This window comes from Aulonocara sp. 'chitande type north' Nkhata Bay, linkage group LG12 (genome assembly GCF_057382095.1).
Source record: "Aulonocara sp. 'chitande type north' Nkhata Bay isolate Kocher_YH1m ecotype deep benthic linkage group LG12, A_spYH_male_GT1.1, whole genome shotgun sequence".
NCBI classification, from domain to species: Eukaryota; Metazoa; Chordata; class Actinopteri; order Cichliformes; family Cichlidae; genus Aulonocara; species Aulonocara sp. 'chitande type north' Nkhata Bay.
In genome coordinates this window covers 24,450,040-24,466,702 of record NC_141355.1, presented here as the reverse complement: position 1 = coordinate 24,466,702, position 16,663 = coordinate 24,450,040, and the positions used below count along the sequence as shown (strand labels likewise).

At 40.1% G+C, this 16,663-nt stretch overlaps 2 protein-coding genes across 10 annotated transcripts in view; one reads left to right on the top strand and one right to left on the bottom strand.

The window, feature by feature from the left end:
- LOC147317530 (gluconokinase-like) overlaps nt 1-5,540 on the top strand; it is a 7,442-nt gene extending 1,902 nt beyond the window's left edge. For 3 of the 7 annotated variants that reach the window (XM_086314576.1, XM_086314578.1, XM_086314573.1), the window contains exons 2-7: nt 192-373; nt 632-713; nt 1,145-1,175; nt 1,299-1,385; nt 2,901-2,944; nt 3,704-5,540. In XM_086314576.1, the coding sequence (XP_086170702.1) occupies nt 676-713; nt 1,145-1,175; nt 1,299-1,385; nt 2,901-2,944; nt 3,704-4,073 (570 nt within the window). In that variant the 5' untranslated portion in view covers nt 192-373; nt 632-675 and the 3' untranslated portion in view covers nt 4,074-5,540. Of the gene's footprint in view, nt 374-631; nt 714-1,144; nt 1,176-1,298; nt 1,386-2,900; nt 2,945-3,703 lie in introns of all 7 variants that reach the window. The other 4 variants (XM_086314575.1, XM_086314574.1, XM_086314572.1 and 1 more) reach the window with 4 other exon arrangements.
- A 570-nt stretch (nt 5,541-6,110) lies between these two features.
- On the bottom strand, nt 6,111-16,539 carry LOC147317529 (ubiquilin-1-like). Of its 3 annotated transcripts, none has more exons than XM_086314565.1 (11): nt 16,212-16,539; nt 13,567-13,709; nt 12,237-12,331; nt 11,802-12,064; nt 11,483-11,620; nt 11,226-11,385; nt 10,988-11,109; nt 10,771-10,854; nt 10,430-10,545; nt 10,165-10,336; nt 6,111-9,133 (listed from the first exon to the last, which is right to left on the bottom strand). In XM_086314565.1, the coding sequence occupies exons 1-11, from the start codon at nt 16,341-16,343 to the stop codon at nt 8,990-8,992; spliced, it is 1,569 nt and encodes a 522-aa protein (XP_086170691.1). In that variant the 5' UTR covers nt 16,344-16,539; the 3' UTR covers nt 6,111-8,989. The 3 variants fall into 3 exon arrangements, with proteins under 3 accessions (XP_086170691.1, XP_086170692.1, XP_086170694.1); XM_086314566.1 differs by having other exon boundaries at nt 11,226-11,382; XM_086314568.1 differs by lacking the exon at nt 10,771-10,854.
- Between the last annotated feature and the right edge of the window lie 124 nt (nt 16,540-16,663).

The window sequence follows — 16,663 nt, the reverse complement described above, 5'->3', positions numbered from 1 at the left end:
GAAGCTCAGTTGGTACCAAGGGGCCCAAAGTGTGCCAGTGAAATATCCCCCACACCATTTCCACTCCATCTCTAGCTAAAGCTCTGATATAAGACAGGATAGATCAAGAATTTCATGTTGTTTACACCCAGATTTCTGACTGTGTACCATCCCAAAGAACTGATGCTCATGAGATATTTTCTCTTTTTTAGACCAGTCTCTGTAAACCTTTGAGATGCCTGTGTGAGAAAATCCCAGCAGATCAGCAGTTTCTGAAAAACTCAGACCAGCCCACGTGATACCAACTAGCATGCCACATTCAAAATCATTCAAATCACCTTCATCTCCCTTTGTGATGCTCCGTTTGAACTTCGGCAGGTTGACCACATCTGATGTACTTAGTTGCTGCTGTGTTATTGGCTAATTAGATATTTGTGTAAACAAGCAGTTGAACACGTGTGCCTAATAAAATGGCCAGTTAGTTCTCACGATTGTCATTATTAATTTGACTTAAGTAAAATGTTCAGTGGGTGCTTTTCACTTCTAATGATGTATTTTTACAATAATTTATTAATATTGATTTAAACTTTAAAGCTCTAAAATCTTACAATCAGATATATTTATTTCCTTTTTCTTGTTTAATCCTTTTCAGGAAAAGCCTGCTTTAAATATAGTGCATGAAGAACCACAACCAGGATGATCTACATCATAATGGGAGTCTCGGGTTGTGGAAAGTATGTACACAGTATGTTCATGTATTTCATGCATAAGTTTTGTGAAACAAAAGTAAATGAGCTGTTTCTGTACCATTATAACCATCAGTATATAACGATACCCTGTTTAATAGAGATTATATTGACAGACAATGGCAATTTTATTTATATTACACGTTTTATTACATGTAAACTCAATGTGGTTAACACACAAAATAAAGACATAAAAACAATGTCTTAAGACAGTGAAAACAGCACAAAAAAGAAGTAGAAAATTCTCACAGCTAAAAGAGAAGGTCCAAAAAAAGTGAATATTTTCAAAATTAGTTAATAATAATATCATATTTTTATGATATTAAAGGATGCTGACAGTTGTTTTATTGCAACATTTCTCAAATGTTGCTAAACCAGTTTTGTCCTTGATACTCTTTATTTATTTATTTTAAATATAGAAGCACCTTTGGGATCTTCCTATCTGAAAAGGTAAGTAGCCTCAACTCTAACCAACAACCTCCCTACACACACACACACACACACACACACACACACACCTCTTGGTTCCTTGTGTGCCTAATACTCTTCTGTCCATGTGTGTTTACCCATCAGCTGGGTTGGCCCCTGTACGAAGGGGATGACTTCCACCCACGGGAGAACATCGAGAAGATGTCTCGCGGTGAAGCGCTTACAGATCAGGTCAGCCCAGGTGTGTGTGTGTGTGTGTGTCTGAGTGTGAGTGTGCATTCTGTCTGCTTCACTTACATGTCAATCATTTATGGCGTTCAGTCTCTCTTCTGTCAGGACTAAATAACTCTGTTTGACTTACAGAAATGCACAAAATCCACAAGTAGCCGGAGGGAGCTTCAGTCGTGCAGACAGTGAAAGCAGCAGGGAGCGATGCTGAACTTTTCATAACAACCGTCAGTCCTGAAATTCAGTTCAGTCATTTATTATCTGTTTGTTCAGGGCTCATCTCCTCCCCATCCATGCTGACTTTTTAAATAAAGGGAGCCCTCCAAACAATTGTCTGGCTTCCTGCCAAAGTTGAGTATACAGGCTTACAGGCAGAGGAGCCCCCGCCAGCATTTGGCAGCAGTTCACCGGTAGCGGTGTTTGGTGGCAGATGATAACCTCCCACTCAGAGGTCTGCTTTGAACAGCGAGGAGAATTACCCAGGGACGTGCTCCGTCCAACCCTTTGGCATATTTTAAAAATTGTCAACAGTTGGCAGTTTGAGAATAAATGATGTGCGAGGAGTGGAGTCATTAAATCACATCTTCATTGACGGATACCAAAGTATTCTAACTTGTAAATGAGAGTACAGGGAAGGTCATCAAATGTCTTTTTGAAGGAAACAGACAAGATTTCAAGTCTTTTCCAGCATAATTCAAAGATTCTCAGTGGGCTTTAAAGGTGGACCCTGTGGTGTCCAGTCACAGAGTTAAAAAGATGTCTGACGCTTCCATAGTCACTTTCATAATTTGAGCCCGATGAATCCTGGTATTGTCATCTTGGAATATGCCCCTGCCAATAGGGATAAAAATATTAATTAATGGAAAAACCTGATCGTTAAGTAGGCTCAGGTAGTCAGCTGACCTCATTTTTGGGCACATAATGTTGCTGAACCTTAGACCTGACCAGCTGTAGCAACCCCACTTCATAACAGGCTCGTGTGGTAGGGAGTGGGGTTAATGACTGCAGCACTTCATCCTCTTCTCTTCTTACCCTTTACCGTTTTCTTTCCACTCATTACAGAGTAGATCTGGACTCCTCAGACCACATGACCTTTTTGTTTTGCCTCCAGGAATATCAGAGCTCTTTTTTCCCCAATTAGCGTCACTGATATGTGGTTTTCTTAAGGCCATGAGTATTTTACAATTTGCTTGATACAAGTCAATAATTTGACCCTTTTTTTCCACAATGTCTTTCAAAATGTTTCTTTAACAAATGAGGAGCTGCTCATGTCGTTAGTTTGTGTTAAATCATTTGTTGCCAGCCGAAACACGTTATTCACCGCAGTAATTACCCAGCGGAAGGCTCTTAGTTATTTGTGTGGTGATCCATGTGGTGACTTTTCTTTTAGCCATATATATATATACACACACCAGCTGGAAAACTATTTAAAGGAGTTAAATACACAATCTTAAACTAAGCTGTGCACAACAAAAATCAGTTTTTGTGTTTAGTGTTTGCATTTCTTTGTCTCTGCAGGACAGATTGCCGTGGCTTCTCAAACTACACGAAGTCATTCAGAGGTGAGCGCTAACCAATCTCTACAAATACATAAGTTCTATCATTTCAAAGGACACAACATTGGCTTTTTTTTAAACCATCAGCCTTTTAAAGGTTGATGTGGGGGGTGTTGTCATCACATCAAAGGTTACAAAAAGGAGGGCGAGGCGGCAGGATTTTGACCTCGACCTCACAGTCAAGGTCAGAGGTCAAGTTTTCTAAAAATCTTGTGACTGAGGGGGTAAAACTGATGGCCGCCAGTGTTTTGTGGCAATTTACCCTAATATCTGCTGTAAGCCAACTGCACACACACACGTTTCATGAAAACAGGTATTTTTTATGACATAAAGGAGATGATGATGGGTTTAGAGGTAGAGATGAAGAGCAGAGGAGCGAGGTGAGAATGTGCAGGCATGAAATTGTCGAGAGAGAAAAAATGTCAACGATGGTCGTGAAAATTGAGATGAAAACCAGAGAGCCAGGAAAAACAGTTTGGGGAGTAAAGACAGATTAAGTGAGGAAAAGAGGTGAGGGAGAAGCAAAAAGTGTGTCGTCTTTTTCTAAAAACGTCAGCGGCAACATCAAAGAGTCCTTCTGCTTAACTCTTCCACACTCAGATGCACTTATTTTTCTCCATCCGCTCGTCCTTGCGTCAATCTTTTTCTCTTTAGTTGTTGAGACTAAAGTTTACTTTAAGCTTATTTTTTTCAGTCTGAACTTCAGTAGTTATTCATTCCTGCCCTCAGCAACTTTGTACATATGTTCATGTCTTCCTGTCACAGAGAGAGGAGTTCAGGCTCTGATGCTCTCCTGGTGTGCTCTGCACTGAAGCACCAGTACAGACGGATCCTCCTCCATGGCTCCAAAGCCCTCACTTCCCCTTCGGAGACAGACCAAGAAATCTTCCCTCCGGCTTCTCCTGATGTCTTTTTTCTTTTCCTTCGTGGTGACTATGAATTCATTTACCAGAGGATGGTGGCCCGGAGGGGTCACTATATGAAAGCCGACATGCTGCGTTCCCAGTTTGATACTTTAGAGGCTCCGTCTGATGAGGAGAATGTGTTGACACTGGACATCCAGAGGGGCATCGATGATATGGCTGTGGAGGTTGAAAGGCACTTAATCGACCACAGGTCAGGGCTACCAGCGTAGCCTTGACCACCACAACAGACCACATGGGATCCTTAGCAGCTGTAACATTGATATTCCAGCAAATATTCAGGATCCTGCAGGATTACATTTGAATGACTTTGGTGATTCCCTGTGTGGCTCTCCACAGCAACCAGGAAGTCACAGTTTCCACTTATTTGAAAACATCCAGCATCTACTCGATGGACTGGCACACGAGCTTGACAGTGGACATCAGATGTTTGCTTTTTTTCCCTCTTTCCCTTGAATATCTTGAAAACAGTTGAGCAGTAGATGAATCCACATGTTCGATTATTATATTGTCACAGATGCACTTCCTGATGTTCCCCTCCTAGTTACCCAGGCTTGGACAAAGACTGGAAAGTTGTGACTCCACGAGGCTGGTGTGGTGTCTCCTTCTGGGGTCCCTGTGGGCATCTTTAGCATGTAAGGTGAATAAGTTAAATACAACATGGAGCCCATTTTTATATAAACTTAAATCTATATAATTTTACAGAAATATAACATCTCTGTAAATTTTGTAATAGATTTAAAGGCCTCGGGAGTAATAAAAAGTATGATTAATGCCTTTATTAGGACAAAATTAATATTTTTAGATACTTGAAAACTAAATACCTACAAAGCTGTGATAGAAATGATTAACATGTCAACATGACAGACTAAGATGATGAACATCAGTGTAATCACACTGTCATGTGACATTTTAGCACCAGCAGTTTGCCTAAGTAGAACAACACAGAGTGTGTGGCCTTTACTGTTGTTCTAGTCCCTTTTGAATAGCTAATTAATGTCTGGTTTGTAGTGAGGATGAGAAATAAATCACTGTTTCAGTGTTGATGTAAAACCACAGAGTGTGGCAGGCTTGACGAGCTCACTAGTTATTTAGTGAAGAGTGGAATACACAGTATGTGTGATTTTCGAGAGTTCTAGCTGGTTGCAAACATTTAAATATTTAGGTGCCATTCTAATAAATGCATTGTGTGTATGTGTGTAAGCTTTGAAACTGAACCGGTTTGTGCGTATTTAAGGATGGTATCTTTTAAGAATATGCCATGGTGAAGATAAAAGGTTTTTACAGCCTGCTGTGATTTCTGCCTGTGGGGGTGTGTCCTGCCTTAGGTACCGCCCTGCTGTACTGCTAAGACCAGAGTGCTTAATTAAGGCCAGATAGATTTGTGTGGAGTGGAAGATGGTGCTAATTGTTTTTTGTTAAGTGACCAGCTTTTAGGTTTTTCTGTGTTTCTCTTCTTTTCATAGTGATAACATGTGACGAATCTCCTTTAGTTGTTGAATCCTTTAACTAAAAAAACAAACACACACGTATTTCATTACTAATTTTGCCTTCTTTTTCAATCTGGACATTTTTTGTTACTTCTCCACATACCCTGGACTTCTGGACGTTTCGAGTGTTTGATCATAAATGATGTGATGCTGATCTTTTTAATAGTTGGAATAAACACATGGAAGCTCTTTATTTGTCCTGATGATTGTCCTCAACAAACCCAAAGATAGTCAGGTCACATAAGCATCTTTGTTTGTTTTAGAGCCCTAGAAAACTCTGCACAGTGTCTTCTCTGCTGAGAATGTTTCTTTATCATTTTCAGGATAACAAGTTTCTTCTGAGATTGAAATCTTCACACCGACAAAGTCGAATCATTAAAGAGATTTAACCTGAACACTTCACTGCTCCCCTCTGTGAGGTTCAGACCAAACACTCAGACACACTCTCTCACACCTGCACTTGTGGAGCTGTTCTAGTGTTGTGACTCATCTACAAACCTCAACCCGAATATTTTTGGAGCTTCTAATCCAGAAACCCCCCCTCCCGGCTACTCTCATATCTCACACATTCAGCCGCACACACACTTTGCTGGAGATTAACACCCCCCCCCCCCAAGTCTGGCGGCAACAGACAAACACATGCAGGTTGTCAAGCAGAGCGCATCCATCTGATGACAGAGTACGTGTCCCGTGTGTCAGGTAGCTGTAAGCCCCCAAAAGGCAGGAATGGAAAGCAGAGGAACGCTCTCAGTTTAAGAACATCTTTTAATGTTGTTCAGTGCACGGGTCTGTACAGTTTCAGTAAGTGGAATAACACATTTGACCCAGTTTGTATATCTTGCAGAGGTGAGCATGCAGATGTGGATTTCTGGCTTACATTTTAATACTGTAGGCAATAACATGAGAATAACAATGAGTTAACTTTGACCTACTTTGCTACATCTCAGATTCAAATTGATTTTCATACAAGCCATACTAAAAGACTCTAAATGCCACCTAGTGTTTCTAGTGGGGTAGTGCAAGTTTAGATATTAGAAAGAAAAGCTTTGAGGAGTGTTATTTCTACAATTTTGTGGATTAAATACTTAATCATACTTATTCTTAATACATTATTACCCAAAAAGAACAATTTGTAGCCACAGAAAATCCTGCTAAACTAATGCTGCTGTTTGACCCTACTGCAGAACAACTGCAGAACATTATATTTGAACACAGAGGTGTGGAGGAAACGCATCTTATACAAAGCCTCATAAATTCAGCAACAAATAGCACGTATTTACATAAATGAGAAACAACAGAATTGAATTCAAAGTAAATAACAGCATTTAATAGTTCTGTTTACAACAGAGCCACGAGTCGTCTAAAGGATGTTGCTCAGTCTGTTGTTTGCTCGTGAAATCCACAAGGAGATAAATGAGCCTGCTCCTTATGGTGCAAAAATACTGCAGCATAGAGCTCAAGCTTAAGGGAGAGCATCACATCAGGTATTTCATGGCTGATGTGATTTTCTCTTGGCTGTGCAAACCTCACTTTCTGTACGTGTCTAACCTCAAGATAAACACTGACCTCCAAGCAGGTTTGGACTTTGCATGAAGTCATCTTCTTTCTTTGAACGTCTTTTGAAACTGAGTCTACGTTCGAAGACAAACTTTGTAATTATTTACGGTCTTTAGAGCCTGTGGTGCAGAAGCCGCAGTAGCAGCTAGACAGAGTGGGAACATCACGGAACATATTGCACTCCTGGCTCAGTCTGTTGGCTGAGAATGAGAGTGCAAATTTTCTGCGTGCATCCAGGACATCTGACTGTCTCAGGGTGCTAAAAGCTTTCATTAGACTGTCCAGGTGGCAACATGAAGAGGCCTGAGCTTTAAAGTGTGGCAGCAGAGAGATTAAATAACTTCCCCTAGGGATCAATAAAGTATTCCGATTCTGATAATAATAACAATATAATGTGAATATTTCTGCAAACTTGCATTCTTTTATGTCTACAGTCTATAACAACCCTGGTTCCAAAAAAGTTGGGCTGTTGTGTAAAATGTAGATAATGTAATAATACGCAAATCTCATAAACGCACACTATTTCTGGAAAAATATGAGCTCATTTTGAATTTGATGGCAGCAACACATCTTAAAAGAGTTGGAACGGGGCAACGGAAGACCAGAAAAGTACATTTTAGTAAAGAAAAACAAAACATTGAATGCCCATTTTACACCTGATTTTGTTCATCTACAACAGGTCAGTAACGTGATGGAGTATAAAAAGAGCATCTTCGAGAGGCAGAGTTTGTCAGAAGTAAAAGTGGCCTGTGATTCACCAAAAAAGTGAGTTTACAATTTGTGGAATAATTCTGATACTTTCCCACAATGCAAAAATGTGAAGATTTTGAATATTTTGTCATAATATTATCCAAAAAAAAATTCAAAAAAATCTGGACTGCATTAAAAACAGACATGATTCTGTGTTGGAAATCCCTGCATGTGATCAGGAAAACTTCCAGTAATTATTGTCTGTGAACGCAGTTCACCATGCAGGTTAAATGCAACAAAGAAACCGCATGTAAACAGTGATCCAGATCCATGCCATTTTCTCAAAGCTCGTTTAAAATGGACAACGTGGAAATTTTTTCTGTGGTGACAAAAACTTTATTTTGAAATTCTGGAAAATACGGACGCTGAAAACTGTCTAAAACTATCTGGCTTGTTATCGCCGTTCAGTTCAATAATGACTGATGATACTTGAGTGCATCGGTGTGTAGGAATTGGAAGTTTGCAAATCTAAAAATTCACCATCAACACTGAAAGGTATGTAGAGGTTCTAGAGACACGTATGCTCCATCCAGATGACAGCTTTTCTATTTCAGCAACACAGTGCTAATGCAGACTGTATCTATTACAACAGCACGACTCAGGAGAAGAGTCTGGGTACTGAACTGGCCTGCCTTTCAGATGTTTCACCAACTGGAAAGATTTGGAGGATTGTGAAAAATACAACAAAGAAACACAACATTTCTCTCCCAGAAGTCCAGCAGCTGGTTTCCTCGGTTCCCAGATTTTTACAGACTGATTAAAGAAGAGGGGGATGTTACGCAGTGGTAAACATGGCCCTGACCCAACTTTTTTGGGAAGGATGATACCATCAAATATGAAATGAACTTATTTTTTTTTTCATTTTTTAAAATTAATATATGGGTTTAATAGATTTGCAAATCATTGTATTCTGGTGTTATTTACATTTTACATTGTGTCTCAACTTTTGGGGAATTTTGAGTCTACACAGACCATGACTGGTGCATATAAGACAGTGAAAGGCATTGTGTTCTCTTGTTTCTAATATTAACCCACACACTCACACTTCAAGGACAATAAGGATGTAAAAATCCTCCTCCTGTTGTCTCACTTCTCAGTCAGTTTTACATGTACCTGTATGCCTCAATATCATAGATGCATACAGCACTCACCATCCTCAGACCTTTAATTTGTTTGACTGAAGTTTAAAGTGTAAGTGTAGGACAACAAACAGAGTTTAACATTATGTGTGTGATATAAGTTAGTTTTTGAAAGTGCATCAAGTAAGTATGGCTTTTTATTCTCTTATGTTTTTATCTTTTGCAGTGTATATGTGCACGGATGAATACGTGTCAGAGACTGAGCAGGTGTTGTATAGCAGTGGTGAGATCTCCTCCTGTGCTGATGAGGGCCTGAAGGTTCGCCTTCCTGTCTCTGAAGCCCATTGAGCTCAGCTGCTCCAGCTCCTCCTTGAACTCTCTCTCTCTGTGATGGACCTGACACAACATGACACGAGTTATTTAAAGTCTTACTTATTAAAATAATGTGTGAAAGAATTCAAAATGAGATCATAATTAGCGATTTAATTGTGAATCCTTTTAAACAAATTGGAAAAGATTAATAAACCTTCCCAGATTTAGTGATTTTGTTAACCCAGACACCCAGTTTTGTTTCTGGGTATTTGGGTATGAGTCTCCCTTCAGGTGCAAAAACATCTGGATATGAATCAGAAGAAAGTCCAGGCGATGTGGGAAACAAAGGTAAATGTTTTGGGGAGGAAAAGGAGAGGAGGCGGCATGAAAAAAAGTTTTTATGAATAATTGAACTCAAAGAGATGGCCAAGTCGCTGCTGCGGGGGATAAAAAAGGAGCACTGCAATAAAATCGAAAGCAAAAAAGAGAAATAAGTCAATAAGTTTGTCAGAACCACACTCCCTCACACACTGGAGTAAGCAGCAAAAAGCTCTGTGGCAATAACCACCAGAGCTGAATGCTGGCAGCACTCAGCCGAGTTTAGTGGTTCTGCAGGAAAAAAGCGTCAGTATCTAAGAAAGGGAAAGACTAATGCCACCTTCCTTCCCACCAGAAAACAGCGACTCTACCGGGGCTGTAACCCACTAAGTAAATGTTGGATCCACAAGTAGAAGCACTGACTCTGAAACTTTAACGATTAACTAGAATTTGAGTCACTGAGGCCCAACTGGACCTGCTTCAGTAGGTTAAAATGTAGGCTATAATAGTTTAAACCACTGAACAAATTAGACATCATTTGGCTCCATGAGATGTAGTGTGGTACTCTAATTTATCCACATTCATACCAGCAGCTGTTAATGCAAGCTGATATCAAGCAGTCAGTCACTCTTTATACTGCGTAGTTTTTTAAAAGTACTGAATCACTAAATATCAAAGGCGTGTATCATTTGCCTGCCTAAGGGAAATTCTCATTTACTGTCAAAATGCTATTTACTACTGATATTTTAAATTGAGACTCAACGTTGGAGACAGACAAAAAGTTTATAAGGTAGTACCTCGTTATTAGTGTTAGCCAGGGCCTGTAGCATCTGCTGTACAAACTGCTGCTGCTGCTGCTCTGTCGCTGAAGCAGCCTGTTGGCCGCTTCCTGATTGGCTGTTCGGAATGGAGTCAGATGGATGCTCAGAAGTGGCACCGATACCTGTTCCAGTGTTTCCGAGAGCATTCCTGCATGACGGGCAAGACTGGCGATAAGGTTTCTCTGTCTTTGAAACACAGTTCTTCCACCACAATAGATCTCCTTAGGTTGTTTTTACTCACGCAGGTATGAGAGCTGGAGCCTCTGCAGCCAGAGTATGCAAGCCCTGTTGGATCTGCAACAGAGCCTCCATGGCTCTGGGGTTCAACATGGCCGAGAGCAGCTCTGGAGCCTGCATCTGCACATTATTGATAATGGCAAAGTTATTAATCATACCCACTGAGCAACGGAGTCAGAGTAGAATCGTTTTCCTGCATTGCTAAAGATGATCATATCTACATGGATTTTATGAAAAACCATGGCATCTGTCCAGGAACAAGAAAATTATTAGTGTTCCTAATGTATTGCAGACATCTAATCCAGCTGAAAGACAGCAGGTTAACAGTTAGAGGAATAAGCAGACCTGCTGCAGAAAGACAGGGATCTCCTTTCTCATTTGCTGCTGCAGCTGAGGATTTCCAGCCAACAAAGGGTGGCTCAGAAGCATCTGCAACAATGCAAAAATGAAAGCAGGATGAACTATATAAGATATCTCTGCTGTTTAGGAAGAAGGAAATGTTGTCCTGCAGTTGCCTAGTGAAAATACTGCACATTTAAGAATTAAAGTGTCCATGCATCACCTGTGCAGCCAGGTCAGGGTTCTGGCTAAGGCAGTTTAAAAGACTGCTGACGTATGGCCCAGACAGCAGGCTCTCCAATAGACCTGGACTGGCAGTGATCTCTTCTAGCAGTGACTGCATGCCTGAAGCAGGAAGCCATTAATAGAATATTTTAAAAAGCAGTTCAATGATATCTTTAAAATATTTAACACATTTAAAAACATATAACCTAAGAATGCCTCAAGCATAAAGCTCATGCCTGCTGTGATGCTGCTTTGAGAGTTTGACCTAGCTCTGGATGTGGCAGTCAGTTCACTGAGAGGATCTGTCGAGTGACCAGAGAACGTCTGATTGGATTCACCCTCCAGTATGTGGTGATTTCCGGGTGATGTAGTCACCGATGCAGATGCTCCTACCTTCTGGTAAAAGGCAAAGCAGATATTAAAAAGAAAACAGGTTAAGCATACAAGATAAGTTTAACCTGACCTATAATAATCATCATTTTCAAAGTCACACCTGTAATTTTGCTTCTGGGTCAGAATTGTCAGTAATGACTTCAGGATTTTCCTGCTCTGACTGCAAATTTTCTAAAGCTTTGTCCTCATTGTTCATCATTTCTTCTATCATGTCAGGGTTCTTGATGAGCTCCAGCAACTGGAAAGAGAGATAAGTGCAAAAACATACTCAAAATATCAGAGGGAGAAATCAGGCAAGGAGGAAGCAACTGTACTCATACTGCAGTGAAATTAGAAAGGTTAAAATAACAACATTTTTGCAAGTGTCTACTCTAATGTTAGTACAGATGTTACAATGCTCTGACATCCACTATACCCACCTGTGTTATGACATCTTTGTCGTTAAGCATATCTTCCACTTCTGGGTTTGTTTGCAGGAGCTGCTGAATTTGGGGATTAGACAGAATGAGCTTTCTGATAAGTTGAGGGCTAGAGGTGGAGAGGGTGCTCTGCACAAAGGGGCTGCCCAGGAGACGGTGCATCATTTCTGGGTCAGCCAGCAATCTGTTCTCCATCTGGCGCTGGAGCTCCGGGAAGAAGCTAGTCCCGCTGTCTTCAAGGACAAGGCTGTCCAGACCTTCTACTACAGAAACAAGGTGGAATCAACAGAATGACAGATTATAAGTTCACTGAGGAGCTGAGTACAGAGCAGCAGCTGAAGCTCAAACAAAGAAGTCTGGAGAAATGAGAACCACAAACTAGATTTATGAAAATAGTTAAAGGCGAGAAGAGTTCCCGTGTTCTGCACATCTTACCCAGGCAGAGAGGAGAAGTAGGGGAAGGTGTGATGTTATCCGGTTCAGGGTGGAGGTCTGGGTCAGTGGGAGGTGGAGCAGATGAATGCTGAGGCCTAAGACAGATACCCAGTTGTTTTTTCTTTTTTTACATAAGTTTGGTATAAATAGACTGTATATCAAAGGAACCTGAAGGCAGAAGTTACTTATTACTTAAAATTACTTCTACAATTTTAATTTTAAAGAGCAGAGTGTGCAGATCTCTGACTGAGAATCTTTGCAGACATAATATTTTGTTTAATACTTCATGTGATAGTGGGGTGATCAGATTCTATCAAATTAAATGTGGAGCAAAATGTACGTTGATGTGGGACAAAGTGGGAGACACTACCAGTGCTTTATATATACGACCTAAAATGTGACTTATATGTAATGTTCTCCCTGTACTCTAAAATCTCACCTTCCACAAGCTTCCAAGTAATAAGTAGTTTTCTTGGCTTTTTCATAGATTTATTTGATTTGCTTTGGGAAGACACTCATTAAATTCTGATAAATTTAATATTTTATTTGCTCTATTTTAATATTTTATTTTACTGGGTTTTAATGTAGTTTTTCATGAGGCTATATATTTTTATATATTTATATTATATATTATTTCTATATTCCCTGCTCTCTGCACAGACATTTTATAAAAGCCAAATAGAAAAGTGAAAGTTCTGTATTGTTGCACTTTGAAAACTAGAGCCAATAAAAATGTGGAATATTCTCTGAATATGCACAATAAACAGCAAAGAATAAAAATGCTGTGTAGTCCCAATGTGGTACATGTGGTATCCAATGTAAGGCAGTGTTTTTAATATTTACTATGATTTAAAAGCAAATAATAAATATAGCTACAGCTAATGAATGTGCAGTTGCCTTTTATTAGTGCCAGATTTGTCTGCAATATTTTCTTAAGAGGTCACTAAAGTTCTTTGCAGCTGACTCTGTTGCATAAGTAAGGCGCAAAACACAGGAGGAACAATATTTAACACAAGCGCACACAATGATTTACTGACATATGTGACATGTAATTTAAAAAAGAAAGTAAAATCTGTCTTATTTTTTTTTCTTGATATTGAAATGAACTGACTACACTGTGTTTAGAAAACAGCACAATTTTTTGTAAATTCCCAATAAACTCACCACGCCTATGAGCACTATTTGGGTGATTGGACTCACATACAATTTTGCCCCTTTTAGTAAATCTGGACCTATATCTTTATTTTCTTTATCTTTATTAATACCAAATGTTGGTTTATTACTAGCGACGGCATGAACCCATGCCATAAACAGAGCAGGTTGTTCATACCTTTGGATCATGCTGAGGCGTACCGACCCATTTAGTCCTTTAAAGTGACTCAAGGGTTCAGAGTCTTTGAGGACTCGACTGGAGTGGATCAGAACCAGCTCCTCTGCTGAGGCTCCCAGGTGCTCTGACAGACCCCATTTAAACTGCACACACAGAAACACACAACCCCCATTGTTATTTAATGGTGTATTTAATGGTGATAACCCCCATTGTACCAGCTCAAAGATCAGCAGCAAAGACACCAGGGGCATATCCAGACAGGGGCCTCGGGTGGCACCAGCCAATATAACTTCCATCCTGGGGTCTCTCCACCAAAACCGTTAGATGAGGGCAGTGAAAGAAACAGTAATTCAATGTAGCAGAGTATGACTATTCAAGACTTTACTTAAGTACAGTTCCAGTGTACTTCTACTTTAAGTGATTCATGTTATGGTGTTTTCTATTTAAATTTACTATCTTTTGGAAGCAAATACTGTACTCTGCACTTCACACCATTTATTTTAGGAATTCAGTGAATTATTATTTTGAAGATTTTAAAATAGGAATCTACATAGTTATGGAATGCCAGGACTGCCAGAATTAATTAATTAAATACACCATTAAATAATTAATTCAATGTGTCAATAATTAATTAATTAAATATGTCATAAATATGTATTTAATTTATTATTGACACATTTAATAAATTATTTAATGGCGTATTTAATTAACTCATTTTGGCAGCCCTGGCATTCCATAGATGGTACATTATGCGGTTTGACTATAAATAAAGCGTACATGTAATATAATCATCTCCGGCGGAAAGATTTAAGTGATATACACATTAACAAACCAGTAACTACAATCCAATATATGATTTTGAATTGTGTGACAACAGTAAACCCACTGAATACACCCATATACATATAATAACACACAATCAGTGGCCACTTCATTAGGTACAACTATTCAGCTGCTAGTTAAACACAAATATCTAATCAGCCAGTCAAACATTTAGAGTAGAAAACATGATTAAAATGACCTGCTGAAGTTCAAACATGCTGCTGATGTTGAGAGCATCAGAATAGGAAAGAAAGGTGATCTGGCGATGGTTGTTTGAGAAAGACATGGTGATCTGAGCACTTTACAAACTGCTGATTTCCTATGATTTTAGCACATAATTGTCTCTAGGGTTTACAGAGAATGATCTGAAAAAGAGAAAATATCCAAGGAGTGGTCATTATCTGGGTGACAATGTCTTTTTGATGTCAGACGTCAGAGGAGCATGGCCAGACTTCTTCAAGCTGAAAGGAACGCAACAACTCAAATAACCCCTCTTTACAACCATGCATGCAGAAGAGCGTCTCTGAACACACAACACGTCACACTTTGAACAAGATGGGCTACAGCAGCAGGAGACCACAGCAGGTTTCAGTCCTGTCAGTTAAGAATAGGAAACTAAAAGTATGATTCAGCAAAACTGGACAGTATGAGATTGGGAAAACATTGCCTGGTCTGAAGAGTCTCAGTTTCTGCTGTGAAATTCAAATGGTACACAGTCAGAATTTGGGGTAAAGAACAGGAAATTATTGATTCATCCTGTCTTGTATCAGAGGTTTCGCCAGTGGTGGTGTAGTAATGGTTTGGAGGATATTTCACTGGCACACTTTGGGTACCTTAGTACAACTAAGCTTCACGTAAACACCACAGCCTACCGGAGTACAGTTGGTGGTCACTGTGACCCAAGGCGACCCTTTATCCATCTTCTGATGGCTGTTTACAGCACAATAAGGAGCCATGCCACAAAACTCAAATCCTCTTACACTGGTGTCCTGAACATGACAATGAGTTCACTGTACTCAAATGACTTCCACAGTCACCAGACCTCAATCTAGTGGAGCACCTTTGGGATGTCAAACATGGATGTAAATGATAAATGGACTGGTTCCTGTGTACAACATGCCTCATTCGTCCATTCATACAGCAGCACTGTACTTCATTGGTTTCTATCAAACATACGCACGCACATTTACACTCTGATAGATGCATCAGAAACCAACTTGGGGTTAGTATCTCCAGGATATTTAGCACGCAGATATAAAGGGACTGAACCGACCTTCTGATTAGTAGATGGCGTGCTCTAGCTCCTGAGCTACAGCCACCCCCTGTGATGTACACCAACAACTGTGTGATGCTCTCATGTCATGTGAAGATGCTGATAACTGCTTCCAGCACCTTGTTGAATCTATACCACAAACTTAAAGGGCGTCCAGATGTAACTAATGAAGTGGCCTTTGAATTATATTTTGTTACTGGATTCAGGGCCACTCTTTAGCTAGTACTCAACTTCGTGCTAAATACTTAAAAAAATACTCCTTTTTTGCCTCTTTTCACACAGTTATTCCATTCAAAACAATCTTCAAACGTGCAGAGTCACTTTTCACATAATAAATCTGTATTAGCACTCTGGGCTGCACATGAGTCCAATTCCAATTTATATACCACATTAGTACCTTTAGTGATCCGCCCCCTTAGTTCTTTAGCCACGTAAATTAACAAAAACATTAATTTTAGTCTATTATGGCATGAAAATAAAAGTCGCAGTGACGTTGTCAGCCTGTTATTACAAGGCTCTGAGGCCAGCTGGCTGATTGTGCTTCCCTGACCTGTCTGACGGTGCAGTCTCCTCTAACGATGAAGTCTCTGCTCTCCGTGACACTTGTGACGGTAACGTGGATCCTTTCAGCCCTGCGGCGGTGTCTCGGTGTTGTAGTTTCGTCTTTCACTGCTGCCGACATCACTTGTCCGGCCCGCGGGCCTTTAAACACGGTGCAGAGCAGGAGCACACCGTCCCGACGCGGGCTGCGTGTCTGTCCCGATGACTCGGCAATAAGTTGTGCGGATGTGTGCCAGCTGAGGCCACACCGGTCACTGAGGTGGACACGCAAAGCCCACACCTAGCTGCTACTATGCACAGATCTGATGCCCCTGCTGCCTGTTATAACAGTTTTTGAGTGCACTTCGACTAACAAAAATAAAATACTTAATAATAAGCCAGTTATGTAACCAGACTTAACTTAAAGATATAGTGCACCATAAAAATCAGACAGCAGTTCAA